The following is a 27,483-nucleotide window of genomic DNA, read 5'->3' on the forward strand; positions in this document are numbered from 1 at the left end:
TGGCTCACGCCTGTAATCCTAGCACTCTGGGAGGCCGAGGTGGGCGGATCGTTTGAGCTCAGGAGTTCGAGACCAGCCTGAGCAAGAGCGAGACCCCATCTCTACTAAAAATAGAAAGAAATTATATGGACAGCTAAAAATATATATAGAAAAAATTAGCCGGGCATGGTGGCGCATGCCTGTGGTCCCAGCTACTCAGGAGGCTGAGACAGGAGGATCCCCTGAGCTCAGGAGTTTGAGGTTGCTGTGAGCTAGGCTGACGCCACGGCACTCACTCTAGCCCGGGCAACAGAGTGAGACTCTGTCTCAAAAAAAAAAAAAAAGGAATATCTGAGATTGGGTAGTTTATAAAGAAAAGAGGTTTATTTGGCTCACAGTTCTGCAGACTACAAGAGGCATGGTGCCAGCATCTGCTTCTGGTGAGGGCTCCAGGGAGCTTCCAATCAAGGGGAACAGGTGTGCCACATGGCAAGAAAAGGAGCAGGAGAGAGAGGAGGGGGTGCCAGGTGCTTTTAAACAACCAGTTTTCACATCAACTAACAGAGAAAACTCATTCATTATGGCGAGGAGGCACCAAGCCATTCATGAGGCATCTGCCCCCATGACCCAGACACCTCCCACCAGGCCCCGCCTCCGACACTGGGGATCAGATTTCAACATGAGATTTGCAGGGGCAGAACATCCAAACCACGTCAGTACCCTTCTGCCTAACTGAGAAAAGTTCCCTCAGCTGTCTGGCTCTGGGAGGCTACTGTGGACAAAGACACAAAACCTCTCCGGTAGAGTTTCCTAATGATGTTCACTTTTTCTAGAGACCCACAGTTAAATGTTCCCAAGTCCAGGCTCTTACAGTTTGGGCTGTGGTTTCCAAGTTTCACTCTCCTTTTTATCATCATGTCACAGACTGAGTGTGTTAAATGAGAGTCAAAATCTGTCAGACAACAAGTAGGAGAAATTTTTGTTCTAGACTGTATTCTTTGCTGATATAAAAAACAAAAAAAAAAAACCAGCCAAACAAACAAAAACCCAGATTCTTTCTCTATACACCATAATGACTGGTTAGAAGTCAACAAATATTGCGTATTTTACCTACCTTATAGGGCCAAATAATCAGTCTAATTGATTTTATTTCAGCGAAGAATACAATCTGATTTCATGTATACTTGGCTTTCTGTGTTTGGAACATTTTCAAGTTAGGACAGTGTTTTATGTTTATAATCTTGGTGATTCCCCCATGATCTCATGGTGACAGTAGCATATAGATGCTAAAAAATTCAGGTAACTTGGAGGCCACTTAACAGGCAGCAGGTGCCTTTCCATTCTAGCTTCCTTTGCATCATTTTACAAAGATTATAAGAGTTTACTATAGCTTAAGGGGAACTTATTTAAGCTTATGGAAAGTATAGTTAAAATTCTATTGCTAAAAAGACACATCTATGGTCATCAAACTTTAATGTGCATTCTTTCCATTGCAATATTACTTAGACACACAGGAAAAATTAGTGTAAAGCCTACTATGACAGCCCTGTAGTTAAATTCAAAATTCTTTCTCAGCCTTGGAAACCAAGGAAACCAACACTAGTTCTATAGAGCCAAATTTTATTTAAAACTGTACTTCTCAGTGGATGACTTTATTTTGATTAGTCCTTAGTAGTCTGCCAAGTAACAGTGGTTACCGAGTGGTTACTATCACTTACCAAATATGTTCCAAAATTTTCAAATGTGTGAATGCATTCATTTGGCAATAACAAACATACTCTAAGTTGTCTGGATATTATGAAGAAATTTAAATCCACATAGCAGGACAGTCCTGGTTTGCTTTTCATTTGTTTTTCTTTACTGGGGCTACTTCCTTTCTTGTTTTTATTCCCAACCTGAACACCAGGATCTTAACTGTATTTTAGGCAGAGTCATCTAGTTCTGGTATTGCATAAAATATTGCATTAGGGAGTCATTTCAGGCCTAAAGGTTTAATTCAAGATTTTGTGAAATAGATAAAAGTATTTGTTTCACAATTGAGGGATGGAGAGTAAGGCCTGGAGTGAATCTGAAGCACTTTAAAAATAGACATGCCAGACATTGAACCAGCCCTTCCTGAATAAAGCAGAAAGTAGCCTCTATACCTTAATTTCTGATAGGCACCTTTGCCCTACCTTCCATAGTGACAAAGACTCATGTACTTCATTTCATACCCTTTTACATAAATCACGAAGGTCCAAACAATGGGTTCTCACATCAGCCTGCAGCTCCTTCTCATAAAGTACCTGGAGTGACCCTTGCCCAGCGCAGCAAAGCGAGTAGAATCTGCTGGTCTGGCCGAATCTGGATTCTCCTGCTTCTAGATTCTGGGGACCCCCTATCGTGTATGTTCCATGCTGCACACTACGACATGAAGCCCTGGCATTCCCTTCCTTGCTTCAGGGTCCTAACTAAAAAGTTCTTAATGTTTGTTTAAAATTCATTTTAAAGACCACCATAAAGAATCCATTGGCTTCATGGCAAAATTAGTTTCCTTCCAATTTGTTCTATAAACTCCTGACTGTGAGCTTCAGGAGCATAGGGACCGCATTTATTGGTTTTCAGAGGAACAGGGACCATGCTTATCATGTGTGCCCAGGAAAATAGGGACCATGCTTATCACTACCTTATCTCCCAGCTGCTACCACACAGAAGGTACTCAACAAAGATTTCCTGAATGGATGAGTGACTGATTGCTGGTTAGCAGGAATGCTGGTCAGTTTCTAGCTCAAGCCTTATGAGTCTGTGTTTTCAACGTTGTGCATCTCTCAGTGGGATCAGCCTTCTCTCCACACAATGGCAATGGGGAGGGGTTTTTAACTTCCTTTGTGAGAAGTAGGACTTCCCCCTTGGACTCTTCCCTGAAACCACTGAGCAGCCCCGTGCTGCTGCCTTTGAAATCCCAGGAAACACCCCTCCGGAGGGTACTCTGGGTTAAAGACTTTGTGCCTCACTGATAACACCTATTGAAAGTATGTGCCTATTGGAATATATTGACCCAGATTTCTTTGTCAAGGATCATTTCAACTAATGACATAGGCTAATGGGACTAAATCTACTTGTTTTTCTCTTCAACATCTAAGTTAAATTGTCTTTTAGCAGGGAGTTAGGAAATTTCCAGTTTCTCCTTGCCTTTCTCTTAAACATGGTACCCAACCTGATGGCGAGTGGCCAGCCAGCTCCCTGTCTGGAGCAAGCTGGAAAAAGACGCTTGACAGAGCAGCATCCACCCCTGTCACCAGCCAGGCGGCAAACTGAGACGCTGCATATCCCCATGCTTTTGAGTTTCTTTCCAAGTCTGCTAAATCCAGAAAATTAGCCTAATAGGAAATACCATGGAGACGATTACAGATAATTTATTCTGTTCATTTATTCATTTTGTGGAAGGTTTTGGTCCCCAACCTGACTTTTACAGAGACCATATCTCTTTTTTACATTGTAAGCAATAATAAAGAAAATGAGCTTTCCGCTGCCTACACATGTCTCATGGGTTTTGTTTTATAAAATAACTTTTATTGCGTTTTTTTATTGTAGACATAATACATGTTTATTGTTTAAAAATAAAAAATACACTAAGCAATAGGAAGAAAGTAAAAATCACACGTAATCCCGCCGTACAAAGATAACTACTGTTAACATTTGCTGTGTACATTTGCTGTCTACTATCATCCTTTTAATATGCCTCTGTGATTTTTTTTTTTTTACAAAACTATACGGTACCCCTCATAGTAATTTTTTTTAAATAAAAAACATATATCACAATATCTTCCCATGTCATCAAATATTGTCATAAAGCATGATTTTGAATGTTGCATTGATTCCTTTACATGGATGTAATTCGTGTTCTTTATGTTTATGTTGTTTTTGTTGGTAGATTGAAAAAGTCCTTCAGCAGGGAGAGATTGGAGACTGTGCAGAACCGTACATGGTTATCAAAGAAAGTGACGGTGGAAAGGTATATAATTTGAATATTGCTAAATGGTGACATCTTAGAAGGAGCAGGTATTTTCAGAAGCGTTTCACAAAATAGTTAATGGGATTTAGTCCATAATATGTCCCTATATGAGACTCTAATATGTTGAATTTAAATGAAAGAAGAAAAAGAAACTGGTCAATGATGATAACTTTTTAAGGAAATAAATTATTGAACTCCCTAATGATGATACACACCAATGTATGATTACACAACTTGGCGAGGGCAAAGCCACATCCTGTTTTCTTGGTTCTGAGGCTCTGATCCAGCTGATTGCAAAACTAAATAGTGCCAGAGCTCTCCTGGCCTTCCTCAACAGCATGGACCACTGCCCTTTCTGGTACGGATGATTGGGAATTGGTCATCACTACCATACATCACAAAGTCAGTAGCACAGCATAGATGTTGAGCCTATGAAAAGGACATCTTTTCTTAGCAGCAATTTGCAAAGGTTCCAGTATGGTTTTGTTTTTTTTTTTTTTTTTTTTTTTTTTTTTTTGAGACAGAGTCTCACTTTGTTGCCCAGGCTAGAGTGAGTGCCGTGGCGTCAGCTTAGCTCACAGCAACCTCAGACTCCTCGGCTTAAGCGATCCTACTGCCTCAGCCACCCGAGTAGCTGGGACTACAGGCATGCGCCACTATGCCCGGCTAATTTTTTCTATATAGATTTTTAGTTGTCCATATAATGTCTTTCTATTTTTAGTAGAGACGGGGTCTCGCTCAGGCTGGTCTCGAACTCCTGACCTTGAGCAATCCACCCGCCTCGGCCTCCCAGAGTGCTAGGATTACAGGCGTGAGCCACCGCGCCCGGCCCCAGTATGGTTTTTAAAACATGGCCTTTCTGGAATAAGACTTACCTAATCAGTATTCTACTACAGACTTGTAAATTTCAAGTAAGATTTCTTGAACTCAATACTTTTTTTTTAAATCTATCTTTTATTCCAAACGTAGAAAGAATACCTTGGAAGTGTTGTAATCTCATAAGAAGTTGTTAGGAAACTTTTAAGAATTTTTTGGAGTTTTCCAAGGCAATTTTTGAAAAATAGATTCACTTGGGAGCTTGGTAGATAACATACTAAATTTTGTGCTTTTTTCTTTTGTGAGAGAGAGTCTCTGCTGTATCGCCCTGGCTAGAGTGCAGTGGTGTCATCATAGCTCTAAACTTTTTATTCCTAGATTCTTTGGTGCAAATCTAAGTCACATAGCTAGCCACCAAAAGAATCACTCATAGATTAGCTGGTATAACAAGCCCTGGACATTTTTTTTTAGCTGAATATGCAGTTTTTTCATTGAATGTAGAGTTTCTTTAAACTTCTCACTTTTTAATCTATTTCCAGCTAGACCTCTGGCCCGAGTTGAGTCATTTTTCTGCCTGTGCACTCTTTTTAATCAGTAAGGTTTGAATCTTGGGGATAGCTGTCACATCCATGTCAGAGGCAGGGGACTCAGTGTTGATGCTTGTTACAGCTTGTTTCTTCCCATTTTCCTCTAGAGTAAAGAAAAGATTGAAAAACTAAAACTTCAAGCTGAATCCTTCTGCCAACGTTTGGGGAAATACCGGATGCCCTTTGCCTGGGCGCCCATAAGCTTAGCAAACTTCTTCAATGTCTCCACCCTCGACAGGGAGGTAATGGAAGTGGAGCCCACGGTTGGTAAGAGTTTCTTCTGCAGGGGGCAGGGGAAGGCTCCCAGCCTGCCAGCTCTGAGGTCAGCTGCTTCCTGGTGGAGGCTGGGGCTGCAGGAGTTTTAGGGAGTGGTGGGAAGGAAGAAAGAGAGAGAGAGAATGAAACACTATTATAACTGGACTACAGATGCTTGCTTGGACAGTAATCTTCAAAAAAATTATCATGAGCATTTATGGAGATTAAATATACTCTTATCGTAAGATTTTCTAGATGGTTTGACACTTTAAAAAGTTAATTTTGGGGGCTGGGCACAGTGGCTCATGCCTGTAATCCTAGCACTCTGGGAGGCCGAGGCGGGTGGATTGTTTGAGCTCAGGAGTTCGAGACCAGCTTGAGCAAGAGTGAGACCCCATCTCTACTAAAAATGGAAAGAAATTATATGGACAGCTAAAAATATATATAGAAAAAATTAGGCAGACATGGTGGCACATGCCTGTAGTCCCAGCTACTCGGGAGGCTGAGACAGGAGGATCACTTGAGCCCAGGAATTTGAGGTTGCTGTGAGCTAGGCTGACGCCAAGGCACTCACTCTAGCCTGGGCAACAGTGAGACTCTGTCTCAAAAAAAATAAAATAAAATAAAATAAAAATAAAATAAAAAAATAAAAAGTTAATTTTGGGTAGCCACCCCCTCTGAAAAGGGAAATTTTAAAAATCGCAAGAAAATGTAGTAACCATCTCTAATGTGCTAAACAGAGACACCGTGGTTGGCTCCTAAACACAGGAAAGCCTTTGTGACCAAGGCTTCAGAAAAGCAAAAGTCAGATTTCTCAGCACAGTGTCCAATCTCTTAAAGTTTACTTTGCCCAGTGCAGTGAAAAAGTGGGTGCCAAAAGAACATGTAGTTACTGTTTTAATTTATTTAGCATATTTCTTTTTCATCACCTCACCCTTGAGCTGAATCATTAATTCCTAAACTGTTTGGGTATGGAAATTTTCAAGAGGGTTGCAAAGTTTTCAAGTCCCCCCACCACCTGTTTCTGTTTGCTCAAATGCTTTTGTATCAAGCAAATATTTAAGTCTCTGTTCACATTTCTTATGCATTCCTTAGCTCTGCCACTTCTGAAATGCTGCCTTTAGCAGGGAAGCGGAAGAGAGGGTATTTCGTTACTGCTGCTACTCTGGAGTTATTGTTGCATAATCACCAGTCAGAGCTCCTGGGTTATCTCTGAATTGTCAGTAACAAACCTCACTGTGCTGCATCATAGCCTTCACGCCACAATTGTTTTTAGTGCCCACTTCCATGCAGACCCAGATAGCCTTAATGGAAACAGGTATGTGTAGAGCCTAGAGGGTACCATAAGCTAGCTAACTCAGGGGTACGCCTGCTGAGGCCTCAGAAATCTCTAGGTCAAGGATAACTTAACCTGACTACAGAGACTGATTCTTAAGAAGCAACTAGAAGATGCTGCATATTATACTGAGGCTGTATGGCATGTTCAGGTAGGTAGCGGTAGAAAGAAATACCAATTAGGCATCGTGGTACAAATTAAGGTTAAAAGGATATTCAAAGACAGGAATTAGAACTACTAGAGTTCTAAGCAATTTGATTATTTACAACAGAACCCCTGAGTTCTGGAGTAGAAAAGCAATAAGATCTCCACCTGAATCCCAAAAGGAGTAAGAAACAACTAAGTGGAGTATCAGGGTGCCAGCCCAAGTTTGGATGTGTTTTGGGATTCTAATTCCCATTAGACAGGTCAACCGAGGCAGAAACTCCATTTTGCGGCCTGGCCCACACAATGAAGAGCAGAGGAAAGCTGAGAGTCAGAATGTACACAGGCTGACCCTAGAATGTTTGGGTCACAATCCCAAATGCCTTCAGGGGCATTTGAGTACGTGCCTCTCCCAGTGGAATGCAAATATAAAAATAAAACAAAAGAAAACACTGTGCTGACTAAATAAAGCTTATCAGGAGTCCCTGTTCTGGCTGCAGCCCTGGACTCTTGCTGAATGGCGTCTGATCTACCCTAATTTCCACATGGGGATGGCCATGTTCAATGTCCTTGTTCAGTGACCTTAAATATATCTTATATATGACAAAGTTAATAACTGCTGTGTATTCAAACAGAAAGGCATACTTTAGAGTAACAATTGTTTCTTTAAAGGGAGAAGCTCAGTGGGTGAACGGAGGACTTTGGCCCAATCTAGAAGACTTTCTGAAAGAGCCCTCTCCTTGGAAGAAAATGGGGTTGGATCCAACTTCAGAGCCACCACCATGACCATCAACACCTTTTTCAAGCAGGTATCTCTTCACAGTACAATGTGTCAGGATGTGTCCCCATATTGACGGGCCCTGGAGCCCACAGGAGTATAGGTAAAGTCACTGTCTTAGTCTATTTTTTGTTGCTTGTGAAAGAATACCTGAAACTGAGTAATTTATAAAGAAAAGGAATTTATTTCTACAGTTCTGGAGGCCGAGAAGCCCAAGATCCAGGAGCTGCATCTGGTGAGGGCCTTCTTGCTGGTGGGGACTGTTTGTAGAGTCCTGAGGTGGAGCAGGGTATCACATGGCGAGGGGGCTGAGTGTGCTAGCTCAGGTCTCTCTTCCTCTTCTTATAAAGCCACTAGTCTGCCTCCCATGACAACCCATTTATCCATTAACTCACTAATCCATTAATCTGTGAATGTATGAATCCATTCATGAGGGCAGAAGCCCGACGACCCCATCACCTCTTAAAGGCTGCATCTCTCAACGTGGCCACCTTGGGGACCAAGCCTCAGCATGAGTTTTGGAGAGGACATTCAAACTATAGCATTCACCAAGCCTCAATTTCATTATTTGCAAAACAGGGATGATGGTACTGACTTCATGTGGCTGGTGGGAGGGTCAGTGACATGAGGACTGTAAAGCTCTTGTTAGAGTGCCTGGAATACAGAAATGCTCAGTGAGTGTTAGCTGTTTAAATTGAGAGGAGGATACAAACTATCCTGTTTGCATTATCTTGGTCAATTCATTTATTAGGATGTGGGTCAGGGTTTCCTGGCCTGGCTGTTGTCCTTCTCACCTCTGTTCCATGTGTAAGTTTCCAGGGCTGCCTACTTGTCATAGAGCGTGACCATGCCAGATAGTGCTCTCTGTTAGCTCAGCAAACATCAAGACTATTTTAAACATAAAAAACTTCCCAGAGTCATCAAATGCATAGAGACAGAAAATAGAATGATGGTTGTCCGGGTCTGGGGGAAGAGGGGATGGGGAGTTGTAGTTTAAAGGGTATAAAGTTTCAGATTATTTTTGCAAGATGAAAGAGTTCTGGAGATTGGTTGCACAACTTTGTGAATGTACTTCATACTACTGAACTGTATACTTAAAAATGGTTAAGATGGTAGAATGGTTAAGATGGTAGAATGGTTAAGATGGTAGAATGGTTAAGATGGTAGAAATGGTTAAGATGGTAAATTTAATGATGTGTATTTTACCATAATTAAAAAAAAAAAAAAAAACTTCAGACTTGATTTGACTCTTTTGGAAAGGTTTCCATAGCTCAAATAGTCTTCATGGATCATTGAAAGGGATTATGTTAAACAGAAATGTAGAAGGGATGCTGAGGGGGCCTGTGTACCATGCCACATAATGGAAATCAAAAGGGTCTGAAAGGGTTTCTATTTAGGAAACACCCTTCCCGATTTTATTACCTTGGGGGCCAAGGTACTTGTCTTATCTAAGTGTGAATTTTCTCATTGGAAATAAGACGTATGTACCTACCTATCTTACTGGGTTGCTGTGAGGATTGGAGATCTTGCATGTGTGGCCCTGGGCAGAACTCCTGTCCCATGGTGGGCACATGGAGGGTGGCATTTATGCTTAAGCTTCTTGTTCAAGACAAGTATGAAGGAAATGAGATAGAAAAGATGTTTTCTCCACATTCTAATTTTTGCAGAAGAAAGTAAACATATTCTGTACTGTTCTAGGAAGTAAAACTAGCATCACAGGGGGAAGTTATAGGGGGAGAAGCTTTTGGCCTAGATTTCTAGTGGTCAAATCGGCTTCCTTAGAATGCAATAGAAGCCCCATTCCCAGAAGGACCGATGGGAGTCTGAGTCACGGTGAGTTGGGAGTGATTGGGAAGGAATAGTTCACAAGAGGTTGAGCTATTAGTAAATGACTTCACAGTTGCCTATAATGCTAATTTCTATGAAAGACTTGTGAGAATAAAACTTAAAGGTAAAAATCTTCCCAGAAATCATTGGTCCCTAACCCAGGAATCAATGATGCATCTACACTAACCCTGACTTTTCTCTTGGCAGGAGGGAGATCGCCTCAGTGATGAAGACTTATTCAAGTTTTTAGCTGACTACAAAAGATCATCTTCCTTACAGAGACGAGTCAAGTCAATTCCAGGTGTGAATGGCTTGTCTTTGTCCTCCTTAGCTGTACCAGTACCATTTGTGATTAGATGCATTGTTTGTCTGATGCTAGAATTTATAAAATCATTTACCAAGTGAAACATGGGATTTTTGCATCAGGAGTTAAGAATCTGAATTGGTGTACATGTTTGGCAAATCTATTAATGTTTTCTATTTTTCTTAAAGAATCAATCCTGTAAATATATACCTTATGCTTTAGATCTGGTTTCTCAGATTATCAGATAATTGTTTGAACAGAGGAGTCCCTGCCGTCAAATAAAATAGTATATGGAAACTTTAGTATTTAAAAAAAAAAAAAAAAAGCAAATGTGAGATGCTTTGATAGAAAGTAAAAGTACCTTCCCTGTCCTCAGCGCAAAAGCCCCTGCGGTATTTCTGCAGCCCTCTTGGGTACAAGGGAATCCAGTTCAAAAACTACCAATTTTTGCTGCTAGCAATGCAGGAAGTTACTGACCTATGCACTATTATAGTATGGTAGTTCTGGAAAGAACTTTAAAAATCCTCTAATCCATTTCTACTTATTTTACAATTTCTCGCTTCATTTATTTTATAAAAACTAAATCTCAACAGTTATCGCAACACACTTTTTCTCCAACTAAAGGAAATTAGCTCCAAAACGTTTATGCTATCCTATTTTCATAAAAGGAATACCGTACAACAATCGTTCTTGATTCCCTCATGACATGACAATTTCTTTACTAAAACAGCCCTATTTTCTCTCTTCAGTCTCACTCAAGCTGGAGATTTCTTCAGCTCCCGAGACAATCAATTGTTGTCTGACTCCTGAGATGTTGCCCGTGAGACCCTTTCCTGAAAACCGGGCACGTCCGCACAAAGAGATTTTGGAATTTCCAATACGGGAAGTGTACGTCCCTCATACCGTGTACAGGTGAGAAACACAGCTCTTGGAAAACTTTTGAACTCATATTCTAAGTTTTATTTGGGTAATGCTTTCATCAATCCTGCAACCTATCTTCCTACTTCCTAAGTTTTGGGGAAAATGAGATGTGCTGTTTATGTAACTAGAGATGATTGCTAGATCTCTTTCAAAAGATGGTTTAACTAATTCTCTTTAACAGGAAAGTGTTACGACAGACATAACTGTAATTTAGGATTATAGTGGACATATTCTTTCCAGAAATTAGAAAGATCCTCCAAGTCATTACCTTGGTTTTCCTCTGTGCAGAAGGACATATTGGAGAAAGAGCAATGGGACTGAAATGTTCTAGTTGTTGGAAAGACAGGTTGTTAGCTCAAGACCAGCGCTGTCCAGAATTTACAGCAGTGACAGAAAAGTTCTCTAAGTGGGCTGTCAGTACAGCGGCCACCAGCCACAGGTGGCTACTCAGCATCTGAAATGTGGCTAGTGCAATAAAGGAACTGAAATTTTAGTTCTCTTTAGTTTTAATTAATTTTAATTTAAATTCAATGAGCTGCATGTGGCTGGTGACTACCATCTTGGAGAGCACAGAGCTAGACACTGAAGGCCTAACAGGCTGGGCTGCCTCGGTGTCTGAGTTGCACATGGTACCATGTGACTTGTCCCATGGGGTCTGGGAGAGAGTGCTTGTCAACATACAACTGCCTACGGTGTTACTGCTCATGCACTTTTATTTTTTGTTTTGAGAAGATTTCTTCTAATGCAGAAAAGCATGCTATACGTAGCACACATCTTTTCCTCACATCCGGAAATGGCACTGCTGTTTTTATATTTTCTATATAAAAGAAAGGAAGTCATAGTAATTAAGTTGAAGTCTTCTTTATCCCCAGCTTCTAGTCACAGACTGACTCCTACCTTCCGTCCTGAACATTGTCATTATCATGAACTTATGTGTGTTCTTCCATTTTCTCTGGTTTTACACACCACACGCACACACACTTATCTGTGAACACTGGATGGTATTGTTTTTATATTCATTTAAAATTTACGTAAATGACTTCACTCTCTGTGTTATACTGCATTTTGCTTTTTTCACTCAACAGTTTGATTTTTTTTTCTTCTTTTTGTTTTGGTTTGGGTATGACTTGGGCTCATGAATTTTATTGATTCAATGTGTTACAGTCTTTCTTTTGAGTTATTCAAATTTTCACAAATATAACCAATGGGAACTTATTAACAGCTTGTATTTGAGAAATATCAATATTGATTTATATAGAGCTGTTATTCCTTTTAACGACTCTATGGCATCCCTTTGTGCAAAAAAGCCATATTTTATTTATCCATTTTCTTATTGATAGACATTTATGGGTTTCTTTTCCAATTTTTGGCTCTTACAAACACTGTGCAGTAAGTATTTTTGTCTTTGTCTCTCTGAGCACATACGTGAAAGTTTCCCTGAGTAATATGCCCAAAAGTGAAGTTTCTGGGTCACAAGCAATATATTAATACATTTTCAGTCTTAGTCCTATTGCCACTTTTTTCCAAACATCTATCGGTTTGCAATCCTTCCAACTGTGTTAGGAGTTCCCATCTCCCAAGTTCCTCACCCACACTTTCCAGCATGACGTGTGTGGGACTGAAATGCAAAGAACTTCAGAGCTCACCTGATCCTGATCCAAGCCCCCTACCCTCACAGTTGCAGGTGTACAACATTGAGACCAGGAAAGGATAAGTAGTGATTCATGAGGCCGAACCTTGCAGTGAGAAACACAAACTACCGTTCGCTCTTCCTTTCAGCGTTGGTGAGGTGCACACACATTTCTCCCATTTAATCCTTCTGGAAGCGACTCTTCATTTGCAATCCTCATTCCTTAAATACAAACTCAGCCTGCAAGTCTCCCTCCCAGATTAGCATTCCTATGATGCAATAGTTTCAATTCCTTTCTCTAGAAGACCATGAAGGAAGTTTGCTTATGGATGCTGTTTGTATCTTTTTAGAAACCTTATCTTATAACTGGAAAAAATATATATTTGTGGCATTGGAATAAACTTGCACCACATGAATTCTATAGTTATTCAACTTCCTCTCAGCATTTAATCACCCATGGCAGGCATTTACAACTCTCTCCACTCCTTGCTGCAAACATTATCCCTTAATTACATCACAGCAGGACGTGGAACGCATTAGTGCACTGAATGATTCAGAGACGTGGGAGGGCAGAGGAGGACAAGTCTGAACGGATTATTGTGGACCCAACTTGGCATCATGAGAAACAGACCCACAAGTACAGAGTGAATATTCTTTAGCTGGACCAGACACCGTAGAAATGCCAAGGCCACCCGTTAGAAACCAGGTCTTTACTCTTGGGAATGATAGAAGATACTTCCCTCCGGTTTGGTTGTAGCACCTTCTCCTGGCTCCAGGCTGCCATATTTTATAGTCTGTTTAAGGAAAGAGAGAGAACGAACATGGTTCAGACTCTTACTATGTGAAAACTTCAGGGAACTTAAGAAGCATCTTGTCTAAATTTCTCGTGATGTTGTTAAATTTTTAGTGCTTCTTCTCCAGTCCTCACATGCTTTATGACAGCTTGGATTAGGTTAGTCCTGGCAGTAACCCAGTCCTTTCCTACACCTCCACTCCCATTCACAAAATAGAAATGGAAAGAATCAAGTCAGGTCTGACCCCAGGAAAAATTGATAAGTTGACCAAGTTTGCCTTGGGTGACCTCACCTGCTCATTTCTGTCAATCTTCCCCTGTTTTTGTTTTCTGTTGGTTTGTTTTTTTTTTTTTTTTTTTTGCCATCTCCCCATAGCTCAAAAAACCTGTGACATCATGGCTTTTCTATCCCCTCCCTCTCTCCCCCCAAACAAAAGTCTCTTTTCAAACAAAGATCTGTAAATTCATTCACTATGGATCACTAACAGGTGATACCTGAAGTCTTCTCTCTCCCAAGAGTGTGGGACAGGTAGGGACAGCGTTTCCTGTTTCCTTTAGAAAAGGTTTCCTTTGAGTTAAAGAATTCTGGCCATCATTCCTGAGTTTGATTTGTGGAGTTACTTGCACTATTGACATTGCTATTTCCATGCCAATAATCCTGGTCGTAGCTGTATCCCTTTAAGGAAATGAAATAAATGAAAATTAAAGATTTATAGAGCAGATAAATTCAGACAATTCTTTGTTTGATGGAAGATTCATGTGCCTCATGGGTTTGAAATATAGCTTGACTTATAAAAAGTTGATCTACCTGGAACTTGTGGAGAATACAGCTGTTGTGCCAACCAATCAATGCCTACGCCGAAGAATCTCAAATTAGTGTACCTTTAACATAAACCGCAGCCTTCGCTTGGGTGGAAGGAACTATTACCTGGTCCTAATGGAAGATGTTGTGTGGCCCTGAGTGCGATGGGTGACAAGAGTCACATATTACAGAATTCTTATGTTGGTGATTCAATTTAACACCATATAAGTAGAACTCAAGTTACCTTTTCTTCTCAGAAAGGAGATTCTGCCACAGGGCCTCACGAACAGTTGGCTTGGGAGAGGCCGACATTGCCTTCCAGCCCTCAGCCCCACCGTCCTCCCACCTCTTCAGGTGCCTCCTGTCTTTGTTCTGCCCCTTCAGGTGTCCTCAATCAGGGTCACCACATGGCACTACAGGGGGCACCAGTCAAGTTCCAGTCTATGCCCGTGCTGCCCTCTGGTGCCTGGACTGTATTCCAGCTGCTTTAAGGAGAAGCTCTAGATGCGTCACAGTAGGGCTGCACGGGGCTCGGGAAGTGCCCCAGGCGTCAGCGAGAGTTGCACATTCATAAAACAAACCCTTGCTCTGACCGAAGAGAACAAATTCCAGAGCCAGAAATGCTCATCCCAGCGATGACTGGGCTCTCCCAAACCAGGGGCTTGGGCCCTCTGCAGTGCCGTGTCCAGCCTCCGGGAGATAGAGCTAGACTGCTGTCCCATGCGCCAGAGCCAGGCAGGAGGCTCTCAGAAATCATAAGCAGAAGGACAGCAATTCTGAAAGTGGAGCAGAACAGCTAGAAAAATTAGCTTGATAAAAAAGATTACCCAAATCTGAGTTTGGCATTCTTTTGTCTGTGCCCAGATTAAGAAAATACTAGTTGTTCGCCTAAGAACACGTGTGAACCAATTCCTGCCTTATTTTCCATGGGGCCCAACAGCTGGGCATAGAGACACCAGCTGCGTTCTGGCAGGGGCAGGATGGAAACAGCAGGGGCTGAGGCCAAGGCCCAGCGAGGCCTTCAAGGGCATCCTGTCCTGCGCTGCCACGGGCTCTGTGCAGAGATCACAGGCACTGAGTTTGTAATGAGCTTGTTAAGCTCCTTGCCGTCCCTTTAACGGGTGATTACATTAAAGAAAGCCACATAAAGTACGTTTTCATCTCTCATTCCAGCCCCTGAGAGCCTCTGAGGTCTTGTTTATCCAATTATCAGACTTGCTGTGGAGGACTGTGCTGGCTGAGAACAAGCATATCAGTTGGAACATGATTTCTTTGATGGATAATTAGCTGTTTTCAGGTCTCCTCCTATTGAGCTGGATGTTCGCAGACCAGTAGTCTCATCTGGCCCAACAGGGAGGTGCTCCCATGCCATGGGCGAGCCTTAGGGAAGACTCTGGACTTACATCACGCAGTGGGGAGGGAGTGGCACAGGATAGACGCAGGAGCTCTTGAAGGAATATCTGGGAGTTATGAGCTAGTGAATGAATTTCTAAGGAAAGGAATAAACCAGAAATGACTCTGAATGCAGAGGTTACAAAAGAGTCAGGGCATGGGAATTAGCCTTGAAAGAGATTTAATTTTGTCCAAGGAAATGGAATCCCAGTTTAAGCCCAGTTAGCTCTATGTCCAGCGTGGATCTTCTCAGTGCTGGAGGGAGGCTGGTTGTGCCTCAGGGTAAGTGTCCAGCCTCACTCTGGACCCTTCTATTCAGGAGGTCCTGGGGACAAGGTGAGATGGATTTGGCAGAGAGCAAATAGTGGTCTATCGGGAATCCACAGCCCGGCAGGAAACCTTGCCATGGTGAAGACATGACTGTTTTGGCATATGCTATATATACTCCAGCGTCGCTGCTAATTAGTGATTGGTATTAAAGTTTATGACAGGTTTGGCCCTTGTCTCTTTAAGTCACCATCAAAATAATGCCTTACTGAAGTCACTGTCAAAAGAATAACTTCTGTCTCTATAGTTGTTCGAATTTATTTTTGAATAGGTAGCCTATTCTAATGGTTCAAAATTTTAAAGGTACAAAAGTGCTTAGAGTAAAAATTCTCTCTACCACTTCTCACTTCCAGCCATCCAGTTTCCCTCTTTGGAAACAGCGTGTGTGTGTGTGTGTGTGTGTGTGTGTGCGCAGAATGGATTTTATTCTTTCATTTATTCTACAAGTATTATCGAGTGCCAACAATACGCCAGGCCCTGTTCTAGACACTGGAGAAATAATAGTGAACAAAACAGATTACAATCATGTACATTTCACACTTCGGTCCTATTCTTGACAGTTGGAGACAGCCACTTTTCCGTGTCTTATGTGTCCTTCCTGAGATGGACTATGTATATACAAGCCAGTACAGTGCATTTTTCCTATCGTAATACAAATGTAGCCTAATCTTCACACTGTTCTGTTCCTTGATTTCTTCACTGAACTATATTGTGGATAGCACTTCTACATGATTACATAGAACTGCCTCTTGTTTTTTTTACAGCTGCACTCAATCTCATTATATAGACGTATCATAATTTATTTAATATATAATGACGGGCATTTAAGACAGTTCTGATATTTTGCTATTACAAATGATGTTACAATGAAATATCTTATACATATAGTGCTTCACACGTGTGCAATCCTATTTATTGGATAAATTCCTGCTTGTGACCCTTTAAAGGAATGTTTGAAGAACTCTGCCCTAAATATAAGACAATCTGGAATCCCAATCTGTGGCTTTTAATAGGTTTAGCAAGCAGTTGCCTTTGGAACGAAACCTTTTATAAACAAACCATTTACTTAGGAAGGGCAGCAGCAGCCCAGGCAAAATCTGGTCCGTGGAATTAGCCAAGGAATGGAGACAAAGGCAAAGTGAATTCCTGATGCTAGGTCCCAGTAATTTATTACTTGGTCCCAGTAATAAATCAGGAGCACAATCCCCACATTCCTGATGCCTTGCTCCAAAACTCTGCAATCCTTGTTTTTATAAGAATGAAAAAAATTCAGGAGGAAACCAATTACCTAATGTTACTTAGCAACAATTGCAAAGGTTTTGCAACGTTATTGTTCCAGTACAACATTCAGCCACTAGAGGGCACAATTTGCTCACTTTCTAGATTCAGACACACTTTACCTTTTCCATTACAAAACAGGTGGAGTTATGATTTATTAAAATAAAACACAAATTGTGGTTTTTGCCCTTGAAGCACAAAACCAAGAACAACTGAAAAGTATGCCAGTGTACCAAGAGATTGCTGTTATCGTTTTTTGCAAAGGATTTTATTCTAACCTATCAGCTTCTGCCTTCTTCTATTAGTAAATTATGACCTTAGACACCTGGCACTTGGGGGGAAGATGTATTTATTGGGGAGGGGCACCAAGAAATGCGTCCCATGTTGCAGAGAGACAGAGTGGAAACTTATCCTTTGGGGGGAGTTGTTTATATATATACATATTCACCAATCCTGCGTTATACAAAAGAGTGTGGAATTCATGACTGAGGCAGTTATGAAACAATAATAAAGAGGTGTTCTGTACATTCATATCACTGATTCCACAATTCACAGCTCCTTATCAGTCTCTTTATTTTATATCCATTCCATTTGAGTCCACCGTGCTTTGATGTTACTGTCTATAAAGAACAGTCCTAACTGAAAATCCCGTGGTCGGTTTGAAGGTGGCGAATGTCATTTTTTCCATCAATCCTTTCCCTGGGATTCAGCAGGCAGGCTCGTGAGGCATCCTGTGTTTACATGAGTTGCGGGTGAGGGTTGGTGGAGGCAGAAGAAATTGCGTGATGAAATTGAGTGATGAAATTGAGGCAAATCTGGGCTTGCATTTTGATGGTGATTATGAGTAGTTTGTCTAGCTTGGAAGGAGCACCTAAAATTCAAAAAGCTTTCTTTCTCTGATTTCTGTACTTTTGTTAGTTTTTTAAATTCTCATTTTAAAATCAGTCTTTTGAAGAGGCTTGTTCTCTTCTGATGTGATAACCTTCAGGGAATTGTTCCCTCTTGTTTCTTTTGCTATTTAAGGGGAGGGATCCTCTCTACTTTTTAGCTTTTTTATGCTTAGTTCTGCCTTTCCCGTGTACTTTTCAGATGCCCCAAAAGTCTACATTCATCCACTCTTCCCATGGTCTGGCCTTCTCTACAGCGGAGGCATTTTAACAGCTCTCGGTTAATGGGTGTCCTGTGGTTTCAGGCCTCAGACTGGCTGCCCGGGGCCCTTCTCAGCAGAAAGCAGCCTGCCCTGAGACAAAATATAAGATTCTGTGTTTCGGTTTTCCAAGGGGAAAAAGTGGGTGTCGTGGGGGGGGAGGGTGCCTCCAAACCCCACTGCACAGAGTAAAACAAAACTATGAGTAATTCAAAGCACTGAGTTTTGACAGTGTAATAAGGTAATTTTTTAAAAGCATGGCTAATTAGTCAGATTTCATATATCTTTTATAATTAAAAAATAAATTTCCTCTATGCACTGGCCTAAACACCAGAAAGATTATAAAACTTCCCCAAAATGTGTCAGTCCTGCCTCCTTTGTTTCATATTATTTGTGTGACAACTTTCAAAATGTAAACTGAGATCCATGCAACTGTTTGTGGAAATAAAAATATTATGGCTTCATGAAGATAAAATTGGAGTCATTTCAATGATTTCTAAGGGGTTTCCATGCCCAGGCTAATGATTACACACTTAGCAATAAGAAAATCTCAAAGCCCATTTCTCGTCTTTCCCAAGAGTTACAGCTTTTAACACTAAGCTGCTGGTTCCTTTTGTGTCCTTCCACTTACTTGCTAGGGGTGACATGGCCCAGCTTCTCTCTCATCAAAGACAAGTTCAGCCGCTTTTCTGAAATTCCCTCATCTCACGGAGAGGAGCAGATCAATTTCTTCATCCTATTAATAGATTTACATTTCTGTTCTCTAAGTGCCCATTAATGTTCTCAAAAGTGACATGCACAAATATGTTGTCTGTCTGAATTTTTGGGGAGAGGGCAGAAAACACACTGAGAAACCTAGAATTCTGACTCATTCTCTTTGGCTCAGGCTTGGATGAACTTGCCCCACAGAGTAGGGACGTGGAAATTATTCTTCAATTAATATAATCTGTTCCTTCTCCCTCTCTGACCCACCCACTTCTTTGTTCTTCCTCTCACTCCCATTAGGGTGAAAACTTGGCCTCCCCTTACACCCACTTTTCCAGAAATTTCCCTGTGCTCCTCAAGCTTGGCTCATCTCAAACTTGGAACTGTGTTTTCTCATGCCCTTCTTGCATCTTTGACCTTTACATCTATTTCCCGGTTGCAATACTTCTTACTTGGTGACTGCAGAGCTGGATTCTGCCAGTGCACGTCCCACACGGGACTTGTACATGCCACCTTGATTCCTTTATGGCATCCATGCGATCGTCTCACTGGAGAGACGTGAAGGGGCGGAGATCATTCGTTTACCTCAGGCAGGTTTTCTTTCACCTGCACGTGAAGGAATCCATGGATGGCTGCTTCCCCTTTTGTAAAGAACAAATGTCAAATCGGTGGTTGGTCCTCACTTTGCGGATAAGCAACACGGTAACACTTGTGCTCCCCACCCCTCTCCTCCCGTTATTTTGAAACCAGTGACATTTTGTTTACACTAAACCTAAAGTGCAGCCTGGCTGGGGGGAGTGGCGGGGCAGGTATCACAGGGGACCGTTCAGCCTGCCACGAGGCGGCTCTGGTGCCAGGGAACACACACGGGTCAGAGCCAGGAGGTTGAGCCTCAGGTTCTTCATCTGTGAAATGGGGTAACCCTGTGTTACGTGCCTCAGGGGCTTTGGGGGAGGATGGATAGAGACTTTACCCGTGAAAATGCTTTGTGAAATGTAAAGTGTTCTACAATATTTGTTGTTACTTATGTCTGTGCTGTGGATCCCCATCCTGATTGTAAACTGCTTGAGGGCGTCAGAGGCTCGCACTATTTTCTCCCATGGAGATGAAAACCAGTGTTTTGGAGCTCGCCCGGGAAACGCTCTTTGGGATTGGCGTGTGGAAGGGGACGAGGTTGGGTGATGATTAGCCTGGTTTGCTGGTGTTTGCTCTGCGAGAGGGTCAGTGGCACCATGTGACCACCAGGAGGCGCGAGGCACAGCCCTAATTGCTCTAGCTACCAGACTGCTACCTCCTCTGCAGCGTCCTGGTAGAGCCTGGGTGGCTGCCCTGATTTGCCTCGTATGGTCTTTCTCCAACTGGTATTAAACTCTTAAGGAGATGACCAGGGAAGGGTTTCTCTAGTGAGAAGGTTTTGATGCGGTTTTGTCATCCGGGACTGGATTAAACGTGGGTAAATCCGTCTTTCTGTAGTCTCGTTTTGAGAGTGGAGCCCTGGCCTTGTGCAGGTCAGGACAGAGTGCTGGTGACCACCCTCAGCACCAGTCCTGGCTGGAAAAGAGCCAGCTGCTTCTCTGATGCCTCTGCAGGGGGTGCCTGTCTCACTGAGCACCGAGACTAGGAGATCCTCTGCAGTTCTTTCAAATGCCACAAAGCTGCCATGGAAACTGCCGACTAGCACGTTGATAATCAGGTTATAGTCCTCCATCCCTGGTCCTGGAATGGAGGCTGGGCTCCATGTGACAAGCTTCCGTGCAGATGAAGCCAACTCTGTTAGTCCATAAGATCTACTCAGTAGGCAGAGCAATATTCCCAGCATGGGACTGAGAAAGTGGAATAGAAGAAGAACTTGTGAAGGGTAGAAAGCTCTCTTCTTTATGTCCAAGGTGTGTTTCCTCATAGGAACAGGATGGGGGCGATGCTTTCAGGTTAAGGATGTCGTGGCAACAGTCTTCCCTGAACAGCTCTCCTGCGATAGCTGGTGTCCTGCAAACCCTGCATTTTTACACTGTACCTAGTGTGTTCGACTGTGGTGTGGAACCTTCCCTGAAGTCAGCAAGAACCCTGTGAGAATCAGGATTTGTCCAGAAAGTTAGCATTTGCCTAATCAGTGATTCCCTGGACATGTCAGTACCTCCAAGTGATTCGTATGCCTGTTTGGCGGATGTCACGCGTTTGGCACTTTGGAGAAGGAAGTGGGGAAAGCAGCAGAAGTAACACTTGACGTTGCTAAACATAAGCCCAAGGCAGCCCAGCGCAGAGGCAGTGGGGCCATGGGATGGGTAGCTCCAGACACACAGCTCTGAAGATGCCGCCTGCAAAGTTGGACGGGACCCCAGGCAACAGACCTCGGGGCCTATCTGCTCCGCCAGGTCACTGGTTGTTACAGGAGCCAGGGTGCACAGCGCTGAGCACGGAATTATTGTTAGTATGGGGCGTGATCCCACCAACACGCCTGGTTAGGTGCAGAGGGCTACGCTTCTTTTATGTGACCTCTAATGTCTTCTCCCAGACTTTAGTTAAAACTAAACCAAACTCTAGCACGAGAATCCGTATCTCAGGCCAGCAGCCAAAACTGCTGACTATTCTAGCTCAGGAAGAAGCAAAGTCCATAAGAAGACTGTTAACCCTCAGACACGTGCCTGTGTGGACTTGTAACGCTGGTGTGAGTGTGGGGAGTGGGAACACTTCCCCCTGGCTCCTCTCTCACCCAGTGTCATTCAGGGACAAATGGAGCAGATATATTTCCTTTGAGAAGCTCACACACCTAGCAATACTTGTTGCCCTATGAATAATGGTGATGCATTAGGTGTTGCACCTAAGCAATATTTATGAGCTCCTACTATGTGTCAGGCAGTGTGCTCGGTGCTGAAAGAGACGGGGGCCAGGGCGGCCGGGGTGGGGTGGGGGGGTGGGTGCTGACTGCCTGTCTTTGGAGGCAAACCCCAGTCTCCTAAGAGACACCAGAACCATATACAACCACACTGATCTACCAAACGACACACGATGCAACTTTGTCATGCAGACGCCTTGAGACCTTTGAACATTCTACCTCTAAAACCCAGACAAGCATTGTCTCACCACATGCTTGAAGCAGGTATCTGTTTATAGAGATAGCTGGGGGCAACTGGACAATTTACTTCTTAGTAGACTGCTGCTTCTCCCAATTCCAACAGCTTCTTCTCCAACCCAAACCAAGGCATCTAGCAATGTTAAAACCATCAGGAATGATAAAACAAGCATTTTAATGAATAGTATTGATTTATTCATTGGCTGTTTCTTTAAATGGATAGGAGGTTATTAAAGAGCTTGCCCCAAACCAAAAGAGAAAAAAAGTCTGCTTTAGCAACAGCAGAAACTGGAAATTTTCTGGTATGTGTATGTGTTTTTGTCAGCTGGCAGATTTGTTTTAGGAAACTATTTGCAAAGCCTGGAAAAAATGTGCTCCCTCTGTCTGTTAAAGGAACATGCAGGCTGGGTACGGTGTCTCACACCTGTAATCCTAGCACTCTGGGAAGCTGAGACAGGAGGATCAGTTGAGGTCACGAGTTCAAGACCAGCCTGAGCCAGAGCTAGACCCCATCTCTACTAAAAATAGAAAAATTAGCCAGGTGTGGTGCTGTGCACCTGTAGCCCCAGCTACTCGGGAGGCTAAGGCAGGAGGATTGCTTGAGCCCAGGACTATGAGGTTGCAGTGAGCTATAATCACACCACTGCACTCTAGCCTGGGCAACAGAGTGAGACCGTGTCTCAAAAAAAAAAAAAGGAACACGCAGGTTGTTTCATGGTAGTTCTGTGTCTGACAATTCTGTCTGGGGGCCTTATACAAAAATGCAGCACAATCCAGATTTGGCATCCAAGCAAGTCTTTAAACTTCAATTTTAGGTCTTGAAAAAAGCCAAATATTATTGAAATGTTTATTTTGTTTTTATCTGCAGGACGCTTTCATTAAAAATTTGTTGTTTTAGGGGAGAAGGAAGGATGTTTGTGGTAGGTACTTCTTGACATTTTATCTTTTATGTGACCCATCACACCTCTTTAGGAGACATTAATTAATTCAGCTAATAGAATCAAAACTAGAACCAAAGAAGAATTATTCATATTTTTAGAAATTCTCAAGTTCTTATACTTCTTTGGAGGTTGGATTGACTCTTAAGAGGCTACTTTGTGCTGAAGAATGTTTTCCTACAGATAGTCATTAGACTGTGTTCCTTAGACCAGGAGATCCAGTTGAGGCAGAAATTTTACAAGGCAATGCCATTTTTTAAAAGTAAACACATTTTTAAATATTAGGGAATACTGGACATATACTTTAAAAAAATTCCGTACTTGTATTAGTTATCTACTGCTGCATGACAAAAACTTTGCAACTTAAAACAGCAGTTACTGTCTGGCAGTTTGTGTGGGTCATCCAGGTGCAGCTCAACCGGGAGCTCGGATTCAGAGTCCTCAAAAGGCACAGTCAGGATGGCAGCCACACTGTGGTCACCTCAGGGGTCACTGGGGGAGGATCCACTTCCAAGTGCACCCCTGTGGCTGTTGGCAGGGTTCAGTCACCCTTGGGTGGTTGAGTTGAGGGCCTCAGTTCGTCACTAGTTGTTGGCCGGGGCCTCTGTGAGTCCCCGCCACGCTGGTCTCTTCACAGGGCAGCTCACAACGTGGCAGTTGGTGTCATCAGAACATGCAAACAGGACGGCAAGAGAGAGCAAGCAAGAGAGAAGCCAGGGTCTTTTTGTACCCTAATCTCACAAGTGGCATCCCATCACTTTGGTCATATTCCGTTCGTGAGAAGCCAGTCACTAGCTCTAGCCACCCTCCAGGGAGGGACTACACAGGGCAGGAATACCGGGAGGCAGGGGTCATTGGGCGTTATCTTAGCAGTGGCTAGCACTGTTCTTTTTTTTCTTTTTCTTTTTTTTACAATTAAATCTCTTTTTTTTTTAATTTCAGAATATTACAGGGATATAAACGTTTTGGTTACATGAATTGCTTTTGTACAGTTTGAGTCAAAGTTACAAGTGTGTCTGTCACCATATAGTGTGCATTGTGCACGTTAGGTGTGAATTTGCCATCCCCTCCTCCGACCTTACACCTGCTTGACTTCCATTGAGTTTTACTACCAGATGTGCATGTAAGTGTTGATCGATTAGTTCCAGTTTCATAGTGAGTACGTGTGGTTTTTCTTCTTCCATTCTTGTGATACTTCACTTAGAAGAATGGTCTCCAGTTCCATCCAGGTTGTTACAAAAGTTCCCCATTGTTTTATGGCTGAGTAGTGCTCCATGGTATACATATGCCACATTTTATTAATCCACTCATGTATTGATGGGCACTTGGGTTGATTCCACATCTTTGCGATTGTGAATTGGCTAGCACCGTTCTTAACCAAGCTATAAAAAGGTGGAGACTGCAGTTGTGTGGATTGGAAGGAGTTTCGGGAGAGTGGAGGGTGAGCGAGAGAAGGAGGATTCATTCTGTGGACATCGAGGACGAGGCTCTTCAGGGAGTGTTCCCATCAGCCTGGTATATTTCTAGGACATCTGCAGTGCATTCCTCCCCACTAAAAGAAAAATAACCACTTCTTGGCAGATCCCCAAAGATGAAAAGATCCTCAAACTCCTACCCTTCACTAAACCACACTCCAAATGAGTAAGCCTGCAAAGGGGGAAGGTTGTTTTCACGTGGGTTAAAGCAGCTCCCCCACATTTGCTTATATTCAAAGAAGTGGGGAGAAACCCTAAGCTGTACACATTAAGGAATGAGCTCATTTCTCCTCTTGCACAGCACCCCAGCCCCTCGCACGCCCTGCTTCTCCCTGGCACCCCAGCACACGCTCACCTCCCCGGTGTCTGCAGATTGACATGCATATGTCGAGTCTGCAGAAAGTACTGTGAGCGAAATGGACGCCGTAGCTATGGAAGGGCAAGGTTTGCAGGCTGTCTAAAATGTAGTTGCTCAAGTAGTTCCGATCCTTCCCCATTTGGAATAAAAGACATTCTTAGTAAATATTTTCAAGGCATACAAAAAAACAAACAAAAAAAACACCGAAAATAGGATTCTAATAAACCAACTGGGGGCTCGAACTATTTAACAAATTTCTGAGCCATCTTTATTTGGAAATCACAAAGACAAAAACTATCACAATCACTTAGACCCTTAAATCACATCACACGTTCCCCGGGGAGTAGATGGGAATTGGGAGAGATACATTTATCCAGTGAATCTTTTAACTGTTTTGTCAGTCTCGGAGTTTAAGAAAAAAAATTGTAAAATAAAAAATTTGGGCTTGACTGTCTTCCCACCTCCCCTCACTTCCTCTAAGCATCTGGATCTTCCGCAAAGCGGTGCCTCCTGGTCAGTAATTACCCATCCTCCTTTTTGTCTCCTTTCTCCTCTCACACCTTCAGTCCATAAACCCAATCTCCTTGTAAGGAGGAAGGATGAATCACTAATTCATACTAAGGTGAGAGCGAATGATATTTAAACCTCTTAATACATTAAATCTAAGTAGTGTTTCAAAAGGAAATTTGGTAACAGATATCTTAATTGGAAATATTTCAGTCAATTTAATAAAGTATGCTTTAAAAAAATATTTTCAATCAGGATTGGAGAGAGATTTTATTTATCTTTAAAGCAATCAGGTTTCCCGTACAGGTTTCAAATACCTGGATATTTGTGATTCTTTTCTATGGGAATCTGATCTGGGTAAGACCTAAGACCGTAAACATCCCCGCTTTCCTTTTGGGTCTTTTGCTATTGAAAACTATTTGGACTTAAAACAAGTAAGTGGATTTTAAGGACAGCTCCTTTCACCTTTTCTAAAAGGTAGCATTCTTGAGGTTCTGTTTTGTTTAACAGAAGGAATGCTGCTTTTCCAATCTCTCACTTAAAAGGGACTTTTACCTATCTTATAAAAACGGGTAGGGGCAGCGAGGATTGTCGTAATAGAAAAGGGACTCTGCAAATGTCGTAGCAGCTGTGAGTATTACTTCATTCATGTTCAAAGACTGTTAGTAGTAATAATAATTGTTCTATATAAAGTTGCCATGGCTGATGTTCAAATTGCAGTTTATCAATTGAGAAAGCATGGATTTTTACCCCCAAAAGAAATCTTTAAAAGTGGTATGATAAGAGATACTGGGACTAGCTGTTGTTTTGTTTTTTTCTCTCATTTGATTTCTAACTTTGAGTGCATTTTTAACAGCAAGATTGTCGAGAGAGAGTTTTGGGTCATTTATTATAGTGTTTCTAAACAATTTGGTAACATTTTGTCTCTGGCTTCTTAACTGCATTTGCTTTTTGTGGGGGGAGTAGAGGTCCCCGCTGTTCAGAATACGGTGCCTGCATTTATGCAGGGCGTCGCAGCCTAGCCCAGGAGCACAGAGGTTACTAAAGGGCAAGCTGCTGCTTGCGAGCACACCCCTCAGTGCCTCTTTCTAGTCTTGTGCCCTTTCCCAGGGCAGGCGGCCTCGTGGGACTCCGACGGGTGCCCTGGAACCGGTTTTACCCTACTTTGTTCCTGCTCTGATTTCTGAAGATAGAACGTGCTCTGCACCCTACACATCAGGGGTTTTCTCTCCATTTCCATTTTTCACTGATTTCTTTGTTGAGTTTGTGGTTTGACCTAACCTAAAACATTGAAAACAGGAATAAACAGAAATAATGGCATGAGACCATGGCCACAGAATGACAAGACAGGACATGGCAAGTGTTTTATTTTTATGCGTTTATTTGAACCTTCTCATTCTAAAAAGTATCTGAAGCAGATTATAGAGATTACATAACAAGGCATAAAATTTCTGGGTGAAAGGAAAATATGGAGAGGGAAATCAGTCTGAACTTAGGTAAGGTTAATATGTACATAGAATATATCTTAAGGTCTTTGATAGCTCCTTAAAAGTCACCCACAAATTTGACTTTGAGCTTCCTAGCAGCCAAGCAAAAAGGGGAATCACATTGGAACAGCAGTCCCCAACCTTTTTGGGACCAGGGACCAGTTTCATGGAAGACAGTTTTTCCACGGGGGTGGGGTGAGCAGGGAAGCTCAGGTGGTGATGCAAGCGATGGGGTGAGCTGTAAATACAGATGAAGCTTTGCTTGCTTGCCCCCTGCTCACCTCCTGCTGTGCAGCCCTGTTCCTAACAGGCCATGGACCTAGGGGTTGGGGACCTCAACTATAAGATTCATATGTCTGCCAAATTAAAAACAAACCAGTTCTCTTGGATCAGTGTGTCTCAAACTTGAAGGTACATTTGAATCACCTGGCCTGTTGTTAACTTGCAGGGTCTGAGTGAGCAGATCTGTGGTGCATTTCTGACTGGCTCCCAGGTGATGCTTTGCTGGTTCTGATGCTGCTTCTCCCTGGACCACCCTTTGAGTAGCAAAGTTTTAGCTGGCTTGGAAGCGCTTATTTACAAAGCATGCTCCCACTTAAAAAATACAACCCCATTAGGTTTGCAGGTTTTCCA

The 27,483-nt window shown here is 42.5% G+C and overlaps 1 protein-coding gene across 1 annotated transcript in view; it reads left to right on the forward strand.

Annotated features, from left to right (window-relative positions):
• Nucleotides 1-27,483, forward strand: part of DOCK8 (dedicator of cytokinesis 8) — a 200,293-nt gene that overhangs the window by 83,403 nt on the left and 89,407 nt on the right. The window contains exons 10-14 of the mRNA XM_069474160.1: nucleotides 3,893-3,973; nucleotides 5,484-5,643; nucleotides 7,784-7,920; nucleotides 9,924-10,017; nucleotides 10,770-10,932. Coding sequence (XP_069330261.1) covers nucleotides 3,893-3,973; nucleotides 5,484-5,643; nucleotides 7,784-7,920; nucleotides 9,924-10,017; nucleotides 10,770-10,932 — 635 coding nt within the window. The remainder of the gene's footprint in view (nucleotides 1-3,892; nucleotides 3,974-5,483; nucleotides 5,644-7,783; nucleotides 7,921-9,923; nucleotides 10,018-10,769; nucleotides 10,933-27,483) is intronic.

This window comes from Eulemur rufifrons, chromosome 7 (assembly GCF_041146395.1).
Source record: "Eulemur rufifrons isolate Redbay chromosome 7, OSU_ERuf_1, whole genome shotgun sequence".
NCBI classification, from domain to species: Eukaryota; Metazoa; Chordata; class Mammalia; order Primates; family Lemuridae; genus Eulemur; species Eulemur rufifrons.